The sequence below is a fragment of the Epinephelus moara genome, chromosome 2, assembly GCF_006386435.1.
Source record: "Epinephelus moara isolate mb chromosome 2, YSFRI_EMoa_1.0, whole genome shotgun sequence".
NCBI classification, from domain to species: Eukaryota; Metazoa; Chordata; class Actinopteri; order Perciformes; family Serranidae; genus Epinephelus; species Epinephelus moara.
In genome coordinates, this window is record NC_065507.1 from 28174394 (window position 1) to 28191564 (window position 17171).

Genomic DNA, 17171 nt, shown 5'->3' on the forward strand with positions numbered 1-17171 from the left:
GATATTTATTTCCTTTTGATTGAATAACTATACTGTATTTCACATATTCTAATATAAACATGAATTTAGAAAATAAAAAATAAACACTTCTTACAATAATAATAATAATAATAACAGTTGGTATACACTCTGTATTATTCATAGCCTATAATATTAAATATTTTACAATGCATTGCAGACATTTTTACCCAGCTATTTTAAAACAGACAGCATGTGTCTGTTTTAATCTCATCTCTTGATTCCAGTTTTGCATGTAACTAAACTGGAAAAACATAAACTACAGTGACATTTTAAAGGTTAATAAACATTAAAGTGATTAGGACTGACAGACTTTACCTGGGAAAAAAATGAAATTAAATTAAAAGAAAGAATAAATCAAGCCTATCTTTTCCCACCATACCTGCTTTGTTCTCATTTTAAACAATACTTTTTAAAAGCTTTTAAAGAAATTCCACTCTATTATAATTTATTGCTGTGTTGTTTACATGGCTGTAACAGACACTATGGACACCACGACGATCCTGCCATTAAATGAGGCTTTCACTGTACCTGGGAATTCCGCCAATCTACATAATCTTCACGTGAAGCCTATTGAATCATAAAAGAAAAACGTGACAAAACCAAACCGTGCAAAGGATAAATCATATCAGACAATGGCATTGTGGTGACATTAATCGATATTAGTAATTAAAAAGTCAACATAAACTTAATGGGTAATAATTTATCAACACAACTGCAGAATATTGTCGAAATTCACTCCCCTCTCTCTCAAACTCAGACCAAACTCTTATAAAATGGTAAAACTAGGCAGTGTTAATCAAATATAAACCAAAATCATGTTATTGTATAACCAATTTCTCACATAAAGTATTTTAAAAACATATTTAATGCATGGTTTGGCTGTAATAGGAGAATTTTCTCTAGTTCTATAGTTTCCAACAGTCAGTGTACGCAGCATTGCCCAATAGCGCCCCAACAGGACGCAAGAGGAACAAACAGGTACCAAAGTTTGATGAAGCAAAGAGCATCCAGTGTGGAGGAGTCATCATGTCTCTGTCGGGGCAGTTTGGTGCTCTGAGGACCGGAGAGCTGCGAGAGCTGCTGGAGGATGAAGACAAAATAAAGCACATCATCAGGTGCAGTGAGAAGGTGAGGGTCTGACAGGGGGACAGAAAAAAAAAAGTCAGAGAGTTCAGGCTGACACAAATACACAAGTGGTTTAGATTGCATACAAAAACGATTTTGCATTATGTAGATTATAAAATTCATTTGTCATTATTCCAGCAAACAAAACTCTCTGGAGTCACTGTTTTCTGAACTATTTGTGGTGATGTCCAGTTTCAGGGGCTGCAAAGGGCTGCAGAGAAGATGCTGGTTTCAAATCAAAAACTGGCTAAAGTATGTCTCTCTCAAAAACCTAAATTCAGAGATACGAAACTGATTCTTGCAATGAAGTACAAGGAACTGGAAGAACTTCAAAGCTTGGTCCAGGTCAAACAAGAACAACTTGGTGAGTCTTTAATACATTCTCTATTTATGATTTTTTTTTTAATCTGGTTGCCTTGAATTCATTGCCTTTACCTGCATTTCCTTCATTTGTTTTGTAGCAGAAAAATACAGTGTTCACTCTGCTCAGTGGAGTCTCTTGGAAAAGATAAAACATGCAGAGGAGGAGTGTGAGGTAAGTTCATGGCAGGTTAATTTGCATAGGTGTACAAGTCTGTAATGTACTTTTATTTAAATGAAGGAGTGTTAAACTAGAGCTCATATTCAATACACAGTAGATAAAGAGGTGCTTAACAAATGAACAAGAGGACTACTTTATTGTTATACATTTAAAAGATCTGCAGCAAATAACAAGAGTAGCCTGGCTATGATCACGAGAGAGCCTTCTGCAAATAAACTTTACATAATGATGAGTGTGTATGATTAATGTGAGACCAAAGTTCATCACCCATTCTCAGTACAAAGACTGTATATGTATATACATATAGTCTTACACCCTCTGGAACGCAGTAACACCACCGCCCTTCTCACAGAAAGTGCCTGGAGGACAAGGCTGCATTGAAAACAGGACAATTTACAGAAATGTCAGACCTGTGGGAGAAACAGCTGTTTGAACGGAGACATAAGCAGACAAATAATACATGTCAGCCTAGTTTGTTCACACTTAAGAAAGCCAGTATTTCAAGCTGTTGTATAGAAGCAAAGCAGAGGTCTTATCGGTGTAACCAAATACCCACAGTGTGTATGAACATGATATTTCTCCCCACAGATGATGTTTCAGAGATTTGTGGAGGGTAAAACGCCGCTGGCAGAATTCCTGGATTCCTTTCTCAGCTCGCAGAAACTCCAGCACATCAGGATGGTCCTGGTGAAGAAACTCCAGGAGGTTAGGCTCGGTGAGATCCACCCTGACACTCAGCGTGTCTCAGCAGAAGAGATCCAGGACGCCTGCCTTCCCGTCTGCAGTCTGACCTCAGCTGTGGTCCTACCTGCCTGCTGCCACCCTCCATTCCTGCTGCCCTATGGTACCCACATTAACACTGCTCACTGTCTACAGCATACACCCTTTTGTCATGATTACAGTCATGATTGCGATGAGTCCCTACGTCCAGGGGTGCACAGGCGAGGCTCCAAATGGCCAGCGAGACCGGTCCGTCTTCAGCCTCTGAAGGTGCCGCAGAGGAAGCATCAACAAGCACCACAATAAAGACTCATCCAGAGTTTGCATTTCATTAAAGTAAACACAGCTACTGGGTAAAGTTTCACACACACATTGGATTTAGTCTTTATTTATTGATACTATATTTTCTGATTCAAGTGGCAACTTACTAATATTTGAGTATTTTATTTGGGCAAAGTTACTGAAGGATTGTTTGTGTCAGAGATCCAGTGTGTAGGATTTAGCAGGATATATTGGTAGAAATGTAACGTAACATATTAAGTATGTTTTCCTCAGTGTATTATCACCTAAAAATAAGACTTGTGTTTTCGTTACCTTAGAATGAGCCGTTTACATCTACAAAGGGAGCGGGTCCTCATCCATGGAGTTTGCCATGTTTCTACGGTAGCCCAGAACGGACAAACCAAACACTGACTCTAGATAGGGCCATTCGTGTTTTCCTGTCGGCCACTGTTATTAGCAGCCCTATTGAGTTAAGAGCGCTGGAAAAACACTGATTTTGTGCCTTATTCAGTGCTTTTACCAGTTTAAATCACCAGGTGTGATGAAGAGACCTCTGTGGATAATTCGGCTCCCAGTAAAAACCTCCTGAACAATAAACACAGAGGGAGATTTAACCAGATGTTTCAGCTGTTTGCAATATGCAGTCCTCACTACTAAATCTTGCACACTGTACCTTTAAGACACAATTATTAAACACTGATGGACAGAGAAGTTTGGTGTATTTCTTATTTTGTATTGTATTGGCAGTGGTATCCAAAAAGCGCAAGTTATCGACAGAGACATGGATAGATTAAGTATAGATTTAGATCACTAATTTTTCTACCTGACATATTACATTATACAGTTTTTTTTTGTTTTTTTTTTAAGATATTTTTTGGGGCTTTTTAGCCTTTAATTGATAGGACAGACAAGTGTGAAAGGGGGAGAGAGAGAGGGAGTGACATGCAGCAAAGGGCCCCAGGCTGGAGTCGAGCCCGGGCCGCTGCGGCAGTAGCCTTGTACATGGAGCGCCTGCTCTACCACTAACCCACCGACGCCCCACATTATACAGAGTTAAGACAATGTTCGACACATCAGACAGCAGCTTCTATTTTTGGACTGGCCTAAGTTCTTATAAAGTTTGGTTTATTTGATTTATAAGAGGACAGTGTGCAATGACATTAATCATTTACGAGAACTGAAAACATGGTTGCACCAGATTTAACGAAATGCTTATTTCCATCTGTAGTCCTAAGTAGAAGCAATAAATAAGAATAATATTTAAGGTGCAATGCAGACTGCAGTAAATCCATGGGCCTGACATAATAAAAGCAGGTTATATTTGATTAAAATAAACATGTCAATGCTTTTAGAATCTTTTGGTGAGTCTAGTAGTTTAGTTTCATTCCTCTTTGAATGAGCAAAACTATCCAAATCTGAACTCACTGTTAGGGCTGGCTATTGATGCCATTATCGATTCGGCTTATTGGTCCGATTCTTTATCCCTTTTTGATTCTTCATCACTTTTCTGTGTGGAAAAAAGTAGGTTTTCAGAGTCAACACAACTGCTTTATTATATCTGAGTCTGAACACAAAGAAGCTAAAGTAACAAAATATTTGTACAGCATTCGTTTTCATTAATGTTGACTAAGTCATAGAGAAACCCTGCTGAGCCTGCCTGCATGGTGCTAATGTAATTACAAGAGGATATTCACCCTCTGTAATTAATGTGCCTCTCGATTTGGAAGCAGTGGCAGCTGTGTGTATTGTCAAAACAGTCTAGGCTGTCATTCCTGGAATTTAAGTCCCTTGTGTGAAAAGATGTTTCAGCATATTGCTGGTGTTTCCACCCTGACATGACATGATCATTTTACAGACATTACGAGAAACAGTGTGTCATCTTTCTTTGTGAAATGAAGCCACTCTTTTGGTCGGTTTCTTCCTCTCTGGCATGACTCCTTCTTGTTGCAAGTTTCCAGTGGCTCGGACAGCAGTTTGACGTTAATGTTTTGCAATGTGCAACCACCAGAAAAACACAATGAACGATGATCGATGAAAGGAATTGATAAGCAATGATCAGACAATTTGGAACCGGTTCTTGATTCCCCTCTCTACTCACTGTGGTATCCCTATTCCACTGTTCCAGTTGTCATAAACACTTTATACTGCTGACAAATATTAACATAATACTCGGGAAAGGTTAGCTTCTTATACGTTCTTATCAGTGTGATAATATCTGAACATGTATGTGCCTCCTCGAATCAGAAAAATGCTGCTCTCTTGGTTCACTGAACTTGAACTGCTCACCGACACTCGATATCTCTGATCGTCCGTGTGCAGAGACTCCTGCCAAGGTCAGCAAAGGAGCTTGAACAACACTTCACTTATTCACAGTTCTCCCTCTTCATCCCAACATTTACCAGTATGTCTTTTCATAAAAGGCCAAAGCTAATCTTGTGAAACTCATCACTTGTTCAGTATCTTTGTGTGTCCCAACCCAGTGAACTCGCCTAAACGCTCATGAGGGTTAGCCAGAGTGCCATATGGCCCAGCACAGTTTGCCATACTAATTCAACCATGGAGAAACCTCTCTGGCACTACAGGAGATGATTAGCAAGGTGGAGCGTGTTCAGAGGCTTTTGTTACACCACAGACTTCAGTTACATCTTTGTCAGCAGCCTCTTTTGTCCCACAAGACTCAAATTGGGCAATTTTCTTGTCTGTCAGCTGATTGTTTTGTGCTTTTCGCCTCTTTCACCTCCGCCTCTCTGCATTGTTTGACAGAAGAACCCGGTTCTATCTGCAAATAAATATGCGAAGCTTGTATATACAGTATTTAGATTTCAAATGATAACCATTAAAATGCCAAAGCAGTGCTGTATCTGATATTCCATTAAATTACTGTTCACAACAAGCAACATAAAACCAGTCTGAATGTAAACACAGCCTGAGTCAATACTGAAAAGCACCTCACTGGCTGTCATCATTGTTTCTTATCTCTGTTAGGGGGTGTTTTATCTTCGCATTGTTCCCCTGATTAGTCACATGTTAAGGGGATTATACAGTAGAGTATCTGTATCAGCATCCGGTCATAGAGCAGGTATGGAGTGACACTGAGTGGGGTTTGTCGTGTGCGAAATGTGGGTCACTGTTGGTTGACCTTTATTTGAGAATGCACTTTTAAACAGACTCCAGGCAGACATTTCTGGCTTGTTACATTCATACTTTATTAAATTTGTGGATGTCTCGATGTGGTTCCAGTTTCAATGCTGCACACATTATTTCATCTCGTAAAGACTTTATAATATATATATGTATATATATATATATATCTATATATGTATATATATATGTAACATTCATAGATAGCATAGCATGAAATACATCCGAGGTATTTTGGGTATTTAAGTTGAAATTTACATCCAAAACCTAAAGTTTCAGTCCTGTCTCCTAGAAATTACTTTGGATATAACTAATTGAAACAGCAAATATGTTTTGAGGTTAACTTAAAGCTAAACAAATTAAATTAGTCTTTTTATAATAATCAGGAGATGTTGCTAATTAATGTACCTGTGAAAAAAATTGGAGATGGAATATATCAACAAGATGTTCACTTACAACATAACAGAGAGCTAAACAGAACGTTGAGCTCACGTCATCAGGATGGTCTTACCAGGATTCCAAAATAGGCAGTCTTTTAATACATTATCCACTTGTAGTGACTACAGTGTTATGTTTTTTCCTTTTTTGCTAACATTTAAAAGAAATCACAGTCTTTTCTTAACTTAACCCAAGTGCTTTTTTGAGTAAACCTAAGACAGGAGTCTGGACACGAAGCTGAAGTTCTGGTGTCAAGGTCCTGCATTTAATACACCCACCATCCACCCTAACCACCTTCTTCTGAAGCCTGCATGCTACATGAATTTAATGTTTTGTTACCTGAAAGAAATGTTGTCTTTTGAACACAATCCAGGTAGCGACAATGTAATTAAGACAGCAGTTTAGTAACATACAAAGGTAATTTCTAGAAGACAGGGTTAAACATTGCCATTTAGACGACAAAACTGTGGTTCATTCTTAATAGTTAATTAATCAACTAGAAAAATATTTCACAGTTTGGAGGATTTGCTGCTTTTCCTTCTTCCTTGTCCTGTGTGACAGTAAATCTGAATATCTTTGGGTTTTGGAGTGTTAGTAAGACAATATAAGACATCTAATAAAATTGTTTGTTGACATTTTTAAGACCAAAAGAGTAACTGATTCATTGTTTAATCCATACCACAGTCCAATGATGTTAGCCCTTAATCCTAAAGATTCACATGGAGGACTGCATAAAAACAGTCAGTTTCACCTGAAACCAGACACGATATACAGAACCAGAACCAAGGCCATATAGAAAACCAATAAATTACTGCACTTGATAGGCAGCACTGTAAATATAAACAGGTCTTTTTCTCAGCAGATATTTTGACTTGTCATCATAGGAAAAGTGCAAGTGTCACTAACAACATTATCAACGGCTCTGTTCTATTTAAGTGTCTCTGTAAGTCGTGACAGTGAGCCAGCATGCACAATACCAGGACCCTGAAACTGAAGCAGCTAAATGGAATTCAGCCATCATTGATCTTAGCATTTACACCTGTGATTTTCTTACTTAAAATGTCTTCTGTGAAAAAGGCCGATTAAAAATACTATAAGAAGCATTGCTAAAAAAAAAAATCTATATTGTGCGCATGTCAGTAACAATTTAACATAAATCATCCCTGCAGTTTTTCTTTTGAGTACTGCTTCTTTAAAAGACACACAAGTTATATCCCTGAGGGAGAGCAGGTCCAGCCCAGCAGCAGCCATAACCACACTGTCTCTTTTAAGCACATGTTTCTTGATACAGACAGTCCTGGCTTTGCCACAGCAGTAACACCAACTCAGAGCCAAACCAGTTGTCAGATAGGTCGGGGCGGAGACTCCCAGAACTGTTGAAATCTTATGACAGCTCTCTTAATCTGCTCGTAGCTCACAAACATCACAATGTTCCAGGAACCCAGACGAAGAAATGAAGGCATGAATCTATAAAAACAATCAAGAAAAAATGTCAGTTTACTCTTACTTTTTGCTTTGCCAAGCATTTAACTTTTGTGTGAGTGATTCCGACATGTTGGCGTTTGATAACTACACTACATACCCCTTATAGAAAGCTGTGGGTCCCTCTTTGATCAGCATGGTTAAGGCACAGTTCATAGCACCGCTGTACTTCCCAGGTGGTGAATTCATGTAGCGTGTTTTCACCACATCCACAGGAGATGCTACAATGGTGGTGCAGAAACCTGCTGCGAAGCCAGCTGTGAAGTGACACGGCATGTTGTCTGGTGGGATGAGAACATACAGGCTTTAGTTACTAAGAAGACCCGCTTGCAGAAACAGGAACAATGACAAGGTGAAATAATGTGGCTGAAATGTTGAGGACTTGAAAAGTCAGTACTCACCTGTCATCAGGTGGTACTTCAGGATGAGCTCTTTGATGATGTCATAGGTCACCAGCTCGGAGCAGTTCACGATGGCGTTACGAGCTATATTTGGCATGCAACCTGAAAAGACAGATTAACATTTTAAACAAAAAGAAATCATCAAAATCGATGTAGCAGAATCAGATATATCTTCCAAAACCTGGCACCTACATTACCCACAATGCAACTGTAAGTGCCTACATTTCAGCCTGAGATTCAGGTGTGTTGTGTTAGTAGCAGCTAATGAAGCCTCAAGCTTCTAGCCTCAAGCAGAGATGAGGAGCAGGCTACAGAGGGCGGGTTAAACTTGCATCTTCTAACTCCATATCCCCAGGTTTATTTTATTTACAAACTTAGAGTCCTTATCTCCCATCGATGCTGACTCAAGTGACATCGCACAAGGCTTAACACAACTTTTTCACTTAATGTAGTGATTCACTTCATGTTCCACTTTAAGAATGGGTCATTTTCAGGTTAAATGTAATTGACCAAAAGTTAATAAAGTTAAGTAATGCCCCATTTTAATTTACCTTTCCAGAGCCCTCTCACGCCCTCCTCCCTGGCGATGGTCTTGTAGGCGTCCATGGTGCTGTTGTATCTCTTCACAGAGCCGCTCTCAGGCAGGCGGGCCTGAGCCTGGAACCTGATTTTCACCACATCAGTGGGCTGAGCGAAGGTCACCGCCATTGCCCCTGTGGTGGAGCCCGCCAGCAGCCGAACCCCGAGTCCTGCGTCTGTGATGCATGTAAAGACACTGGTTTTTCTCTGATGCAACAAGCAAGTTAACACAGTGATTAGAGACTGAACAGGGGTGCAGTTTTCACGATGACGACAACGAGCTGTAGACACAAAAGTGGAGGTTTGGCTGTGGAGTCATCCAAAGTCTTTTCTCAATTCTGAAGCTTCATTTTAAGCATTTGCATTATTAAACAACCCAGGTACCAAAGGAGTAAGACTGCTGCAGGAGATAAGCAAACACACCGCAGATAAAAACAAACTATTTGGCTTTTTTAACCTTCAGACTGGTTTAACTGGTTACCTGCAGTCATGCACTGAGATAAAGATGAGACCTGATCTGGTAGTCTGTAAGTCTTTCTAGCTAGAAACTGTCAAGTTAATGATGCTGCAGTCATAGGTGTGGAACAGGTAAGGCCTCTGGCATTTACACAAATCTGTTCCCTGGGAGAAGAATCTGCCCTATGCCCTATGCCCTGTGCTCTGGAGCTGGTTTCCTGTAAAAACTACGGAGCGTACCAGGAAGGAAACAAATATTTAGCAAGAACAATTACCTTTATTCATGGCACAATAGACTGTATCACTCCAAAACTGACAACCACTCCACCACATCTGAAACTTGAGTGATCTTTTCCCCACACCTTAATAGTGCATGTGTCTGATTCCCACACATTAATAATGTGGCCATGGAATAGGACCTCGTTTCCACACATTTTGAATTCTTACAAATCACCTCAGAGAGTGTGAGTCTTTGAATGTACAGTGTGGGTAATATTTTCTGACATTTGGGGGCAGTGTTTCAACAGTCTCATAGCTCTCCCTCAGTAAGCTCTGTGTAATTTGACTGAACTGGTTGTTGTTGAAGCAAGCCGTGGCATGTATCTATTCTATGAATATAATTCAAATTGTTTTTACTAGATTCAAGATTACACTGTCTGACTTGTCACACATGCATTGAGGCATCTCAGACAGTTGGAAGTGTAAAAATAGCTTAAATCCCAGCTGTTATTTAGTTTAAAAATGTCTGCAGGTGAGAATAAGTCATGATTAAATCTGCAACAACTAGTTGAAAAATTGATAAGTCAATCAACTGAAGATTAAACATTTGATGGTTCAGCGTCTCAGATGTCTGCTGCTTTAATTCATTGTCTTACATTACAATAAACAGAGCATATTTGGGTTGAAAATTATCATTAGTTACAGCCCTGGTGATGATATTCAAGACACATACTGTCGGACCCTCTGGTGTAGAACTGCTTCATGGTGTCGTACAGGCCGATGCGGACTGAGGCGAAGCCCATCTGTCTCTGCAGCCCTGCCACCAGTCCACTGTACAGACTCCTCGGGCCCTCAGTCTTCACCATGGTGAAGATGGTGCCAAACACACCCCTGTATTTCACCCTCTGGCCTTCCAGTGAGGGCTTGGTTTCACCTTGGATCTACAGTCACAGAGATGCACAGAAAGCAAGAGTTAAAAGAATTCCCTCACAGGTCACACATGATGTATGAAAACATTCAGGACTTTGACATGTAGCAACATGCACATGTTAAAATTCCCCTCCTGTTCAGTGCCTTCTGTTTCTTGTTTTGTCACTACAGTGAGGAAATACTCTCTTACAAGTAACCTACACGCATCCAAAATCTCACTTTAAAGGGAACACCACGTATGTTATAAAACCCAATATGTAATTTCCATGGCCTGAGACAGCTCAATCAATATTTTTGAGCATGTGCTACTCTCCAGAGAGTCAGAGAAGTAAATCTTAAACTTGTGACATCATCAACTATAAAGCTTGGAGCTGCTCCATAGACAGTGACTAGGGGCCTGATTTTGTGGACCCACAGTGTTTTTCTTTATTTGTAACCAAATAAGCGTCACCTTGTTGTTTTATTTCTGAAACAGAAAATATACCCATATACTCAGGACATTCCTCTGGATGCCCTCAGTGTCATCGATAACATCGTTCAGCATTCATGGTTTATGGAGCTGCTCCAGACTTTATATTCAATGACATCTAATACACCAATTTAAGCACTCTAGTGTTCTAGGATTTTTGGGAGAGAGTTGTTCCTATTAACTTACGTTTTTGGATCATGTTAGACCATAGAAACACCAGGTATACGTTTTGAAAATGGACATAATGGACACCAATAGTTGTATTACAATAAGCTTTAAGAATCAAAAGTAAAAGCAGACCACTCATGGAGAATAACCTGTTTCCTCTTTTACTGGCTTATTATCATTACTGATGCATTTATGCACATCATTTTAATGTTGTAAAGGTGGAGGTAAGTTTACTGCTGGGGAGCTTATTACATGATTATTAGGTGATTAATAATCTAAATCTGCTGCAGATAAATAAAATGTGCAGAAAAAAATATTGCCTGCATGTGTTTTCGGTGGCTTTAGTCACATAGGCAATGACTGGCTGGGGATTTAATGATCTCAGCATTTAAAGCAGTGTACCCTCACACTGGCTTCATGCACAGGTGATGGTGCTCACCTGCAGTCTGACTTTGGCTGTGTCCAGAGGGAAGGTGACCAGGTCTGCCACACAGCCAGCTGTTCCCGCTGCAAAGATCTTGACAGCGGCTGTTGGGGCCACATCAGCAGCTCCTCCACCAACCATGATCAATGATTGAGCTCACGGGAACAACACAGTCTTATCAACAAAATAAACGGAGACAGACAGAGCAGCTTCTGTCCGCAGTGAAGAGTTATATCCTACAGTTTAAATATGTGAACTGGTGACTCCTCTGTCCCTTCATGACAGATCCAGGTGGGTTACCTGCAGCCGACGTCAAGTTTCAGGTACTGAAAAGTCTGGCTTCTGAAAGGAAAGTCCTCTTGTTTCGCCATTAGCCATGAAAAACGAGCTCCAAAGTCTCGTGCTACGCATAAGCACAACAGCAGCCGGTCTCCGCAGAGCAGCGCAAACACAGGAGCGCAATAACTGCGGCATCCGCTGTCAGACTGGAGGCGCTGGATCCAGAGTCCAGCCCTCCTCCTGCGGTTAGAAGCGGCTGCTGCACCGCCCTGCGCAAAAACCTGACACACCACATGCAAACAAGTTGCTCCACGCCTTTTTAACGCCGAGTACTACAAGCCTTTTGGCCAGGATGACTCACCTGCATTCAAAACCACAGGGGCCAGTTAATGTCATCAGCCTCACCTGACAGCTATATTTGACTTAAGCAGAATTAACCTGTTATAGCACAGGAATGTGCAACAGACGATGAAGCACGTGTTCAAACAGTCAGGACATACAATAAATCTACATGTAGCCTGAGGCCTGTTCCAAGAAGCATGTTCTGCTTTCAGAAAACTAAAGAAATCATGTCAAGAAAACACAAAAAAGTATCAAGTGTTGAAAACAGTTAATATTTATTTATAAAAATACAAAATGTTGCATTTAATTTACATGATCTGAAACCACTGAGCTGTACAAATGTTTGGCTAACAAAATCACCACGTACTAGTGACTGTCATCAAAATGAGCCGCAAATATTTTTGCTATTCTTTCAGTCTCTTTCCTCAGGGATGATGGCGACAGGTTAGGACGCTGTCGGGGACCTCTGTGATGTGGAATGCTGTGAGCTGCAGAGATCGGCCCCTGGAGAGATCAAAACAGGAACATACCAGCAGTGTAAATAATGCTGCAAATAATGAGCCCTAACACTACATTTTTTCTTTTGTACCTACAAACAACAAGCATGGTGATGGATCGAAGGACAATTTGTAGTGTGTTTGAGGTGCGAGGTAAAAGTGACTGCTCAAACAGAGCAAGCCTTTCTCTGGTTAATGTTCATACTAATGGTGGGGCAGGCTTGTCGCGTGTCTCTGTATACGTCATGTCCACTTCCTGCATGTATATAAGAAACCTGTTAGATTTATCATTCTAAATCTAAACAAAAATCTATGAGTTTTTAGGCACACCAAGACTTATTCCTTTCTAATTTGGGTTGAGCTTCTCCTTTTTAATGATCTATCCACCTGACAGGTTAGGCATATCAAGATGCCAATTAAACAGCATCATCACTACACAGGTGTGCCATAGGATGGTCACGATAAAAGAGCTCAATATTAAATGTGCAGTTTGATCACACAACAATAAGCCTGACACATAACAAAATTTGAAGGAGTGTGTCATTGGCATGCTGCCCGTAGGAATGCCCACCAGAGCTGTTGTCTGTAAACTGAATGTCTGAATGTTCATTTCGCTACCATAAGCCGTCTCCGACGTTCCTGGTGAGAGCGACGAGCATGCAGATGAGCTTCCTTGAGATGGTTTCTGATAGTTTGTGCAGAAATTCCTCAGTTGTGCGAACCAACTGTTGCATCAGCTCTTTGGGTGGCTGGTCTCAGCGATCTTACACGTGAAGACACTGGATGTGGAGGTCTAGAGCTGGTGTGTGTACAAGTGGTCTGCAGTTGTGTGGCTGGTTGGATGTACTGCCAAATTCACAGAAACAGCACTAGAGACCTCTTATGGTATTGAGATGAACATTCAGTTTACAGGCAAGAGCTCTGGTGGACATTCCTGCAGTCAGCATGCCAATGGCGCACTCCTTCAAAACTTGCGACATCTGTGTCATTGTATTGTGTGATCAAAGTGCACACTTTAAAGTGGCCTTTTATTGTGACCATCCCAAGGCACACCTGTGTAGTAATGAAGCTCTTTAATCAGCATCTTGATATGTCACATCTGTAAGGTGGATGGATTATCTTGTTGCTCACTGACTGATTTTAACACATATGTGACCAAAATTACAGAGAAATAGTCTTTGGTGTGCATAAAAAAGTCTTAGATCTTTAAGTTAAACCTGTGAAAAATAGGGGCAAAAATCACGTGTTACAAACATGTTTGTGGGAGTATTTGTAGGAGTAAATGTACATATTATAGTTTGTGGACGTTGACAGCTCAAACCGGTTCTTTAAGAGATCCTTCCTGCAAACACAGGCACATCACCTCCCAACTCAAACTTAAGCAACTACACATATCTGATATCTCCATACCTGAAACCTGAAACTTCACTAGTATACACTGTGTACTACTACATCCTCAGACTCACATGATCAGAGTCAAATTTGAGCACACCTTGAATAATCTTAGTTTGCGCTTTATAGAACAGACAAGACTCTTTATTTACAGTATGCTGTGTGAAAATGCTACATGTCCGTGTGATTTTATATGTTTGTATTGTGTTACTTCATCAGTAAACTGACAAACTAACAACATCAAGTTTAGCGAATGGTGTGACATTTCAAAAACAAAACCACCTGTTACCAGACTGGTTTTGTGATGTAGCAATTTTTGTTCAGTGCAGATACCTGTGCCCTGACTGTTAAGGATGGGGTTAACAATCAGGGCACAGAGGAGTGTTTTGTTCTTGCAATAAAACAACCACCGCATGCCTCTGACGACATCGTAGCAGTGTCGTTAAAAAGAGTGTCCTGGAGGTGACGATGGGATACAAACACATATTATTCTGTTGATCTTGGTCAACTCTGTTCACAAAGCTAAAGGCTACACAATGTACAGAGAATATGTGACAGAGTATAAACAAATTGAGCACTACAATAAGGGTTAAATGAGGGCAGACAGATGACACATATTCCATTGCAGTGTCAACAATGGGTGGAACAATGAACACTAAATGTAGTCATTACCTTATGACAGTGTGTACATCTATTTGAAATATTTGTACATGTCAGATTATGAAAAAATGGGTGGACCCCAAGCTGTTAAAGCTGCAATTACACTGACCTTTAGCTGGTACACTGGCCTCTGTTCAGTATTTGTCATGTGAGGTGTGAAATGATCTATTAATAACGCCCTGCTGTCGCATGGCAGTTGGGTCCTGACGTCAACTGACTATAAACTCTACTTTAACATTTTTATTTGTTAAAAAATCTCTAAAAGTGGGAAGATTCTTATACTACATTCTTCCCATAGGACTGTATGTAATAAAATAAGATTAATAAAACCAAGATCTTCAGGTACTAAGTGTGAGGGGTGTGAAAAGTAAAGAGGGAGTGAGAGCAAGTGAAACGCGAGTTGGTGACAAATACTCACCGGGTCACTGGCCGTCTGGGAAAAAAACGGAGCTAAACGAATGACTCTCATAGATGCCTCCAGCTGGTGAGAGGGGAGGAAGAAATTGGGGACTTCCACAGGGGCCGAGCTTTATGTAGAATGTTAAAAAAAATTAAATAAATACAATAGGATGGTATCAACAGGACAGTCACAATCAAAGATTCATGAGAGGTAGCTGGTAAAAGCCAAAAGGGGCATTTAAAACTCACCTAACAACATCAAAGTGACAAAGAAGTGTTTGTGATTTTCATGGATCCCTGCAGTGTAACTGTTTGGTCAGCAAAAGGTGTTTATCCACCTTTACATCCTATGTAGCAACTGTACAGATGTTAGTTGTGAACAGACTGTATGTCAGGTTATGGGAGTGTGTCTGTGTGTGTGGTTCTTTCTGTCTTTCCCCTCCTGTCTCCCTCTCTTTATATATTCAGGAAGTTGATTAATAAAGCTCAGAGATACCTGCAAATTCTTTGCTTGAGTTGAAACATTTTCAGCTCTTGGGGACATGTCCTCACATCAATTCATCTCACGCCTAGAGAATTTGCATCTTCCCCATGACTTCATGTGCAAAGTTTGCCTCATGTTCAGTCTGAACAAACGGTTACACCAAACACTTTCAAACTAAGTCAGAGGGTGACTGCCTGAATCGGATCATGTGATGTCACCTGCACATGAAAGACACAAAAAATGCAGTGGGGCAAACTAAGAGTGTCACAACAGGGAAGGAAGGACACTTCAGGCTCCCTGCTAGCTGAAGGATAATTCACTCGCTAAGCTAGTTTTGCTTTGAAATTTGAGACAACCTTCAAAATCAAATGATAACAGAACTAATCTGACAGACAGAAAGGCAACAACAAACACAGCTCAAGGATACGGTTGAAGTGGAACATCTTGATTGTCAAGGAAGCATGAAGCATCATGGGAATCTGTGGCATGCTGTGTGGTGGGTGATGTTGTTCCATCAGCTGAGCTCTCGTCGAGGCCGTTGGGTTCGTCTGCTTGTCTCTCATCTAAAGCTAGTAGTGTCCTTTCACCATCTCGCTCCGTGTCTGAAGCGTCTCCTGCTGATCCATTACAGCTGTCACTTTCCTCTTGTCTGACGCATTTGTGTTTCCCACTGCAGTTATAAGTTTGCAGATTTAACATGTGGCTCCTCTCTTCCTCCTCGTCCTCCTCGCTCTGATCCAGCTCCTCTGGTGGCTCCATGCTCTCCAGAGAAACCAGGTCAGGTTCTGACAGGATGCTGGTCCAAGGACTGGTTTTGTCTGTTAAAGAGGTCACCTCATTTAGAGGCCTCGGCTTCACCACAACCTCCTCGTAATCTTCATCTTCATCATCATCATAAGCTTCCTCATCTTGTGTGCAACCTGTCCCATCTTCACCTTCGACTTCATCCTCACACACAGCAACCCTGTGGTTTTGTCTTTCCTTTTCCTCCTCAGGCTCAGAGTCTGTATGGTTTTCAGACATCTTTGGTAGTGGTGAATGTAGAGGAGACACTTCTTCTTGGGAAGAATTTGACGCTCTGTGTGGAGGGGAGATTCTCTCAGGGATGGTTTGAGGGTTGCTGTCTTCAACAAGGGAAGCTGTCGAGCTGCTCTGGTGGTCTGAGGGAATCGTTTCCAGGTGGGGTCCTCGTAGACCTGGGTGAAGAGGACAGTGGAGATTTTAGCAACACTGCTCTTGCATTATACTGTCTTTGTTAGCTATCATTTAATTTTTTTCTTTTTCTCCAACAATCAAGGTCATGCTTTTAAAGTTCCAGTGTGTAGGATTTAGTGGCTTCTAGTAAGGAGGTTGCAGACTGCCCCCATCTGTAAACGTGTAGAGGAATTATGGTGGCCAACACAAAAACACGAATGGCCCTAAAGCCAGTGTTTGATTCGTCCATTCTGGGCTACTGTAGAAAAAACCTAGCCAACTCTGTCGAGGGAACTAGCTCAGTATGTAGATATACAGTGGTGTGAAAAAGTGTTTGCCCCCTTCCTGATTTCTTACTTTTTTGCATGTTTTCCACACTTAAATGTTTCAGATCATCAAACAAATTTAAACATTAGTCAAAGATAACACAAGTAAACACAAAATGCAGTTTTTAAATGAAGGGTTTTATTAATGAGGAAGAAAAAAATCCAAAGCTACATGGCCCTGTGTGAAAAAGTGTTTGCCCCC

The 17171-nt window shown here is 40.7% G+C and overlaps 3 protein-coding genes across 3 annotated transcripts in view; 1 reads left to right on the forward strand and 2 right to left on the reverse strand.

Annotated features, from left to right (window-relative positions):
- The first annotated feature begins 1027 nt into the window (after window positions 1–1027).
- Window positions 1028–2764, forward strand: LOC126406367 (vacuolar protein sorting-associated protein 37D-like). Its single transcript, XM_050070580.1, has 4 exons — window positions 1028–1149; window positions 1339–1510; window positions 1608–1681; window positions 2276–2764. Exons 1-4 carry the CDS (start codon window positions 1048–1050, stop codon window positions 2711–2713), a joined length of 786 nt encoding a protein of 261 aa, XP_049926537.1. The 5' UTR covers window positions 1028–1047; the 3' UTR covers window positions 2714–2764.
- A 3088-nt stretch (window positions 2765–5852) lies between these two features.
- LOC126408143 (mitochondrial uncoupling protein 2-like) lies at window positions 5853–11951 on the reverse strand. The gene is made up of 6 exons (XM_050073544.1): window positions 11412–11951; window positions 10139–10346; window positions 8703–8906; window positions 8152–8253; window positions 7851–8031; window positions 5853–7735 (listed from the first exon to the last, which is right to left on the reverse strand). The coding sequence occupies exons 1-6, from the start codon at window positions 11535–11537 to the stop codon at window positions 7612–7614; spliced, it is 945 nt and encodes a 314-aa protein (XP_049929501.1). The 5' UTR covers window positions 11538–11951; the 3' UTR covers window positions 5853–7611.
- A 317-nt stretch (window positions 11952–12268) lies between these two features.
- Window positions 12269–17171, reverse strand: part of LOC126401792 (C2 domain-containing protein 3-like) — a 12588-nt gene continuing 7685 nt past the window's right edge. The window contains exons 5-7 of the mRNA XM_050063300.1: window positions 15877–16645; window positions 14985–15093; window positions 12269–12521 (exon numbers count right to left, since the gene is read on the reverse strand). Of these exons, the coding sequence (XP_049919257.1) occupies window positions 12384–12521; window positions 14985–15093; window positions 15877–16645 (1016 nt within the window). The 3' untranslated portion in view covers window positions 12269–12383. The remainder of the gene's footprint in view (window positions 12522–14984; window positions 15094–15876; window positions 16646–17171) is intronic.

What these genes read in the sequence shown, in the direction of transcription:
- LOC126406367 (XM_050070580.1), top strand. Translation starts at nt 1,048, where the DNA reads ATGTCTCTGTCGGGGCAGTTTGGTGCTCTGAGGACCGGAGAGCTGCGA. An exon ending in GGTCAAACAAGAACAACTTG is followed by an intron (nt 1,511 to 1,607) that starts GTGAGTCTTTAA and finishes TTTGTTTTGTAG; the next exon opens with CAGAAAAATACAGTGTTCAC. An exon ending in ATGCAGAGGAGGAGTGTGAG is followed by an intron (nt 1,682 to 2,275) that starts GTAAGTTCATGG and finishes TTCTCCCCACAG; the next exon opens with ATGATGTTTCAGAGATTTGT.
- LOC126408143 (XM_050073544.1), bottom strand. Translation starts at nt 11,537, where the DNA reads ATGGTTGGTGGAGGAGCTGCTGATGTGGCCCCAACAGCCGCTGTCAAG. An exon ending in GAAGTACCACCTGATGACAG is followed by an intron (nt 8,032 to 8,151) that starts GTGAGTACTGAC and finishes TCATCCCACCAG; the next exon opens with ACAACATGCCGTGTCACTTC. An exon ending in CCCACAGCTTTCTATAAGGG is followed by an intron (nt 7,736 to 7,850) that starts GTATGTAGTGTA and finishes TTGTTTTTATAG; the next exon opens with ATTCATGCCTTCATTTCTTC.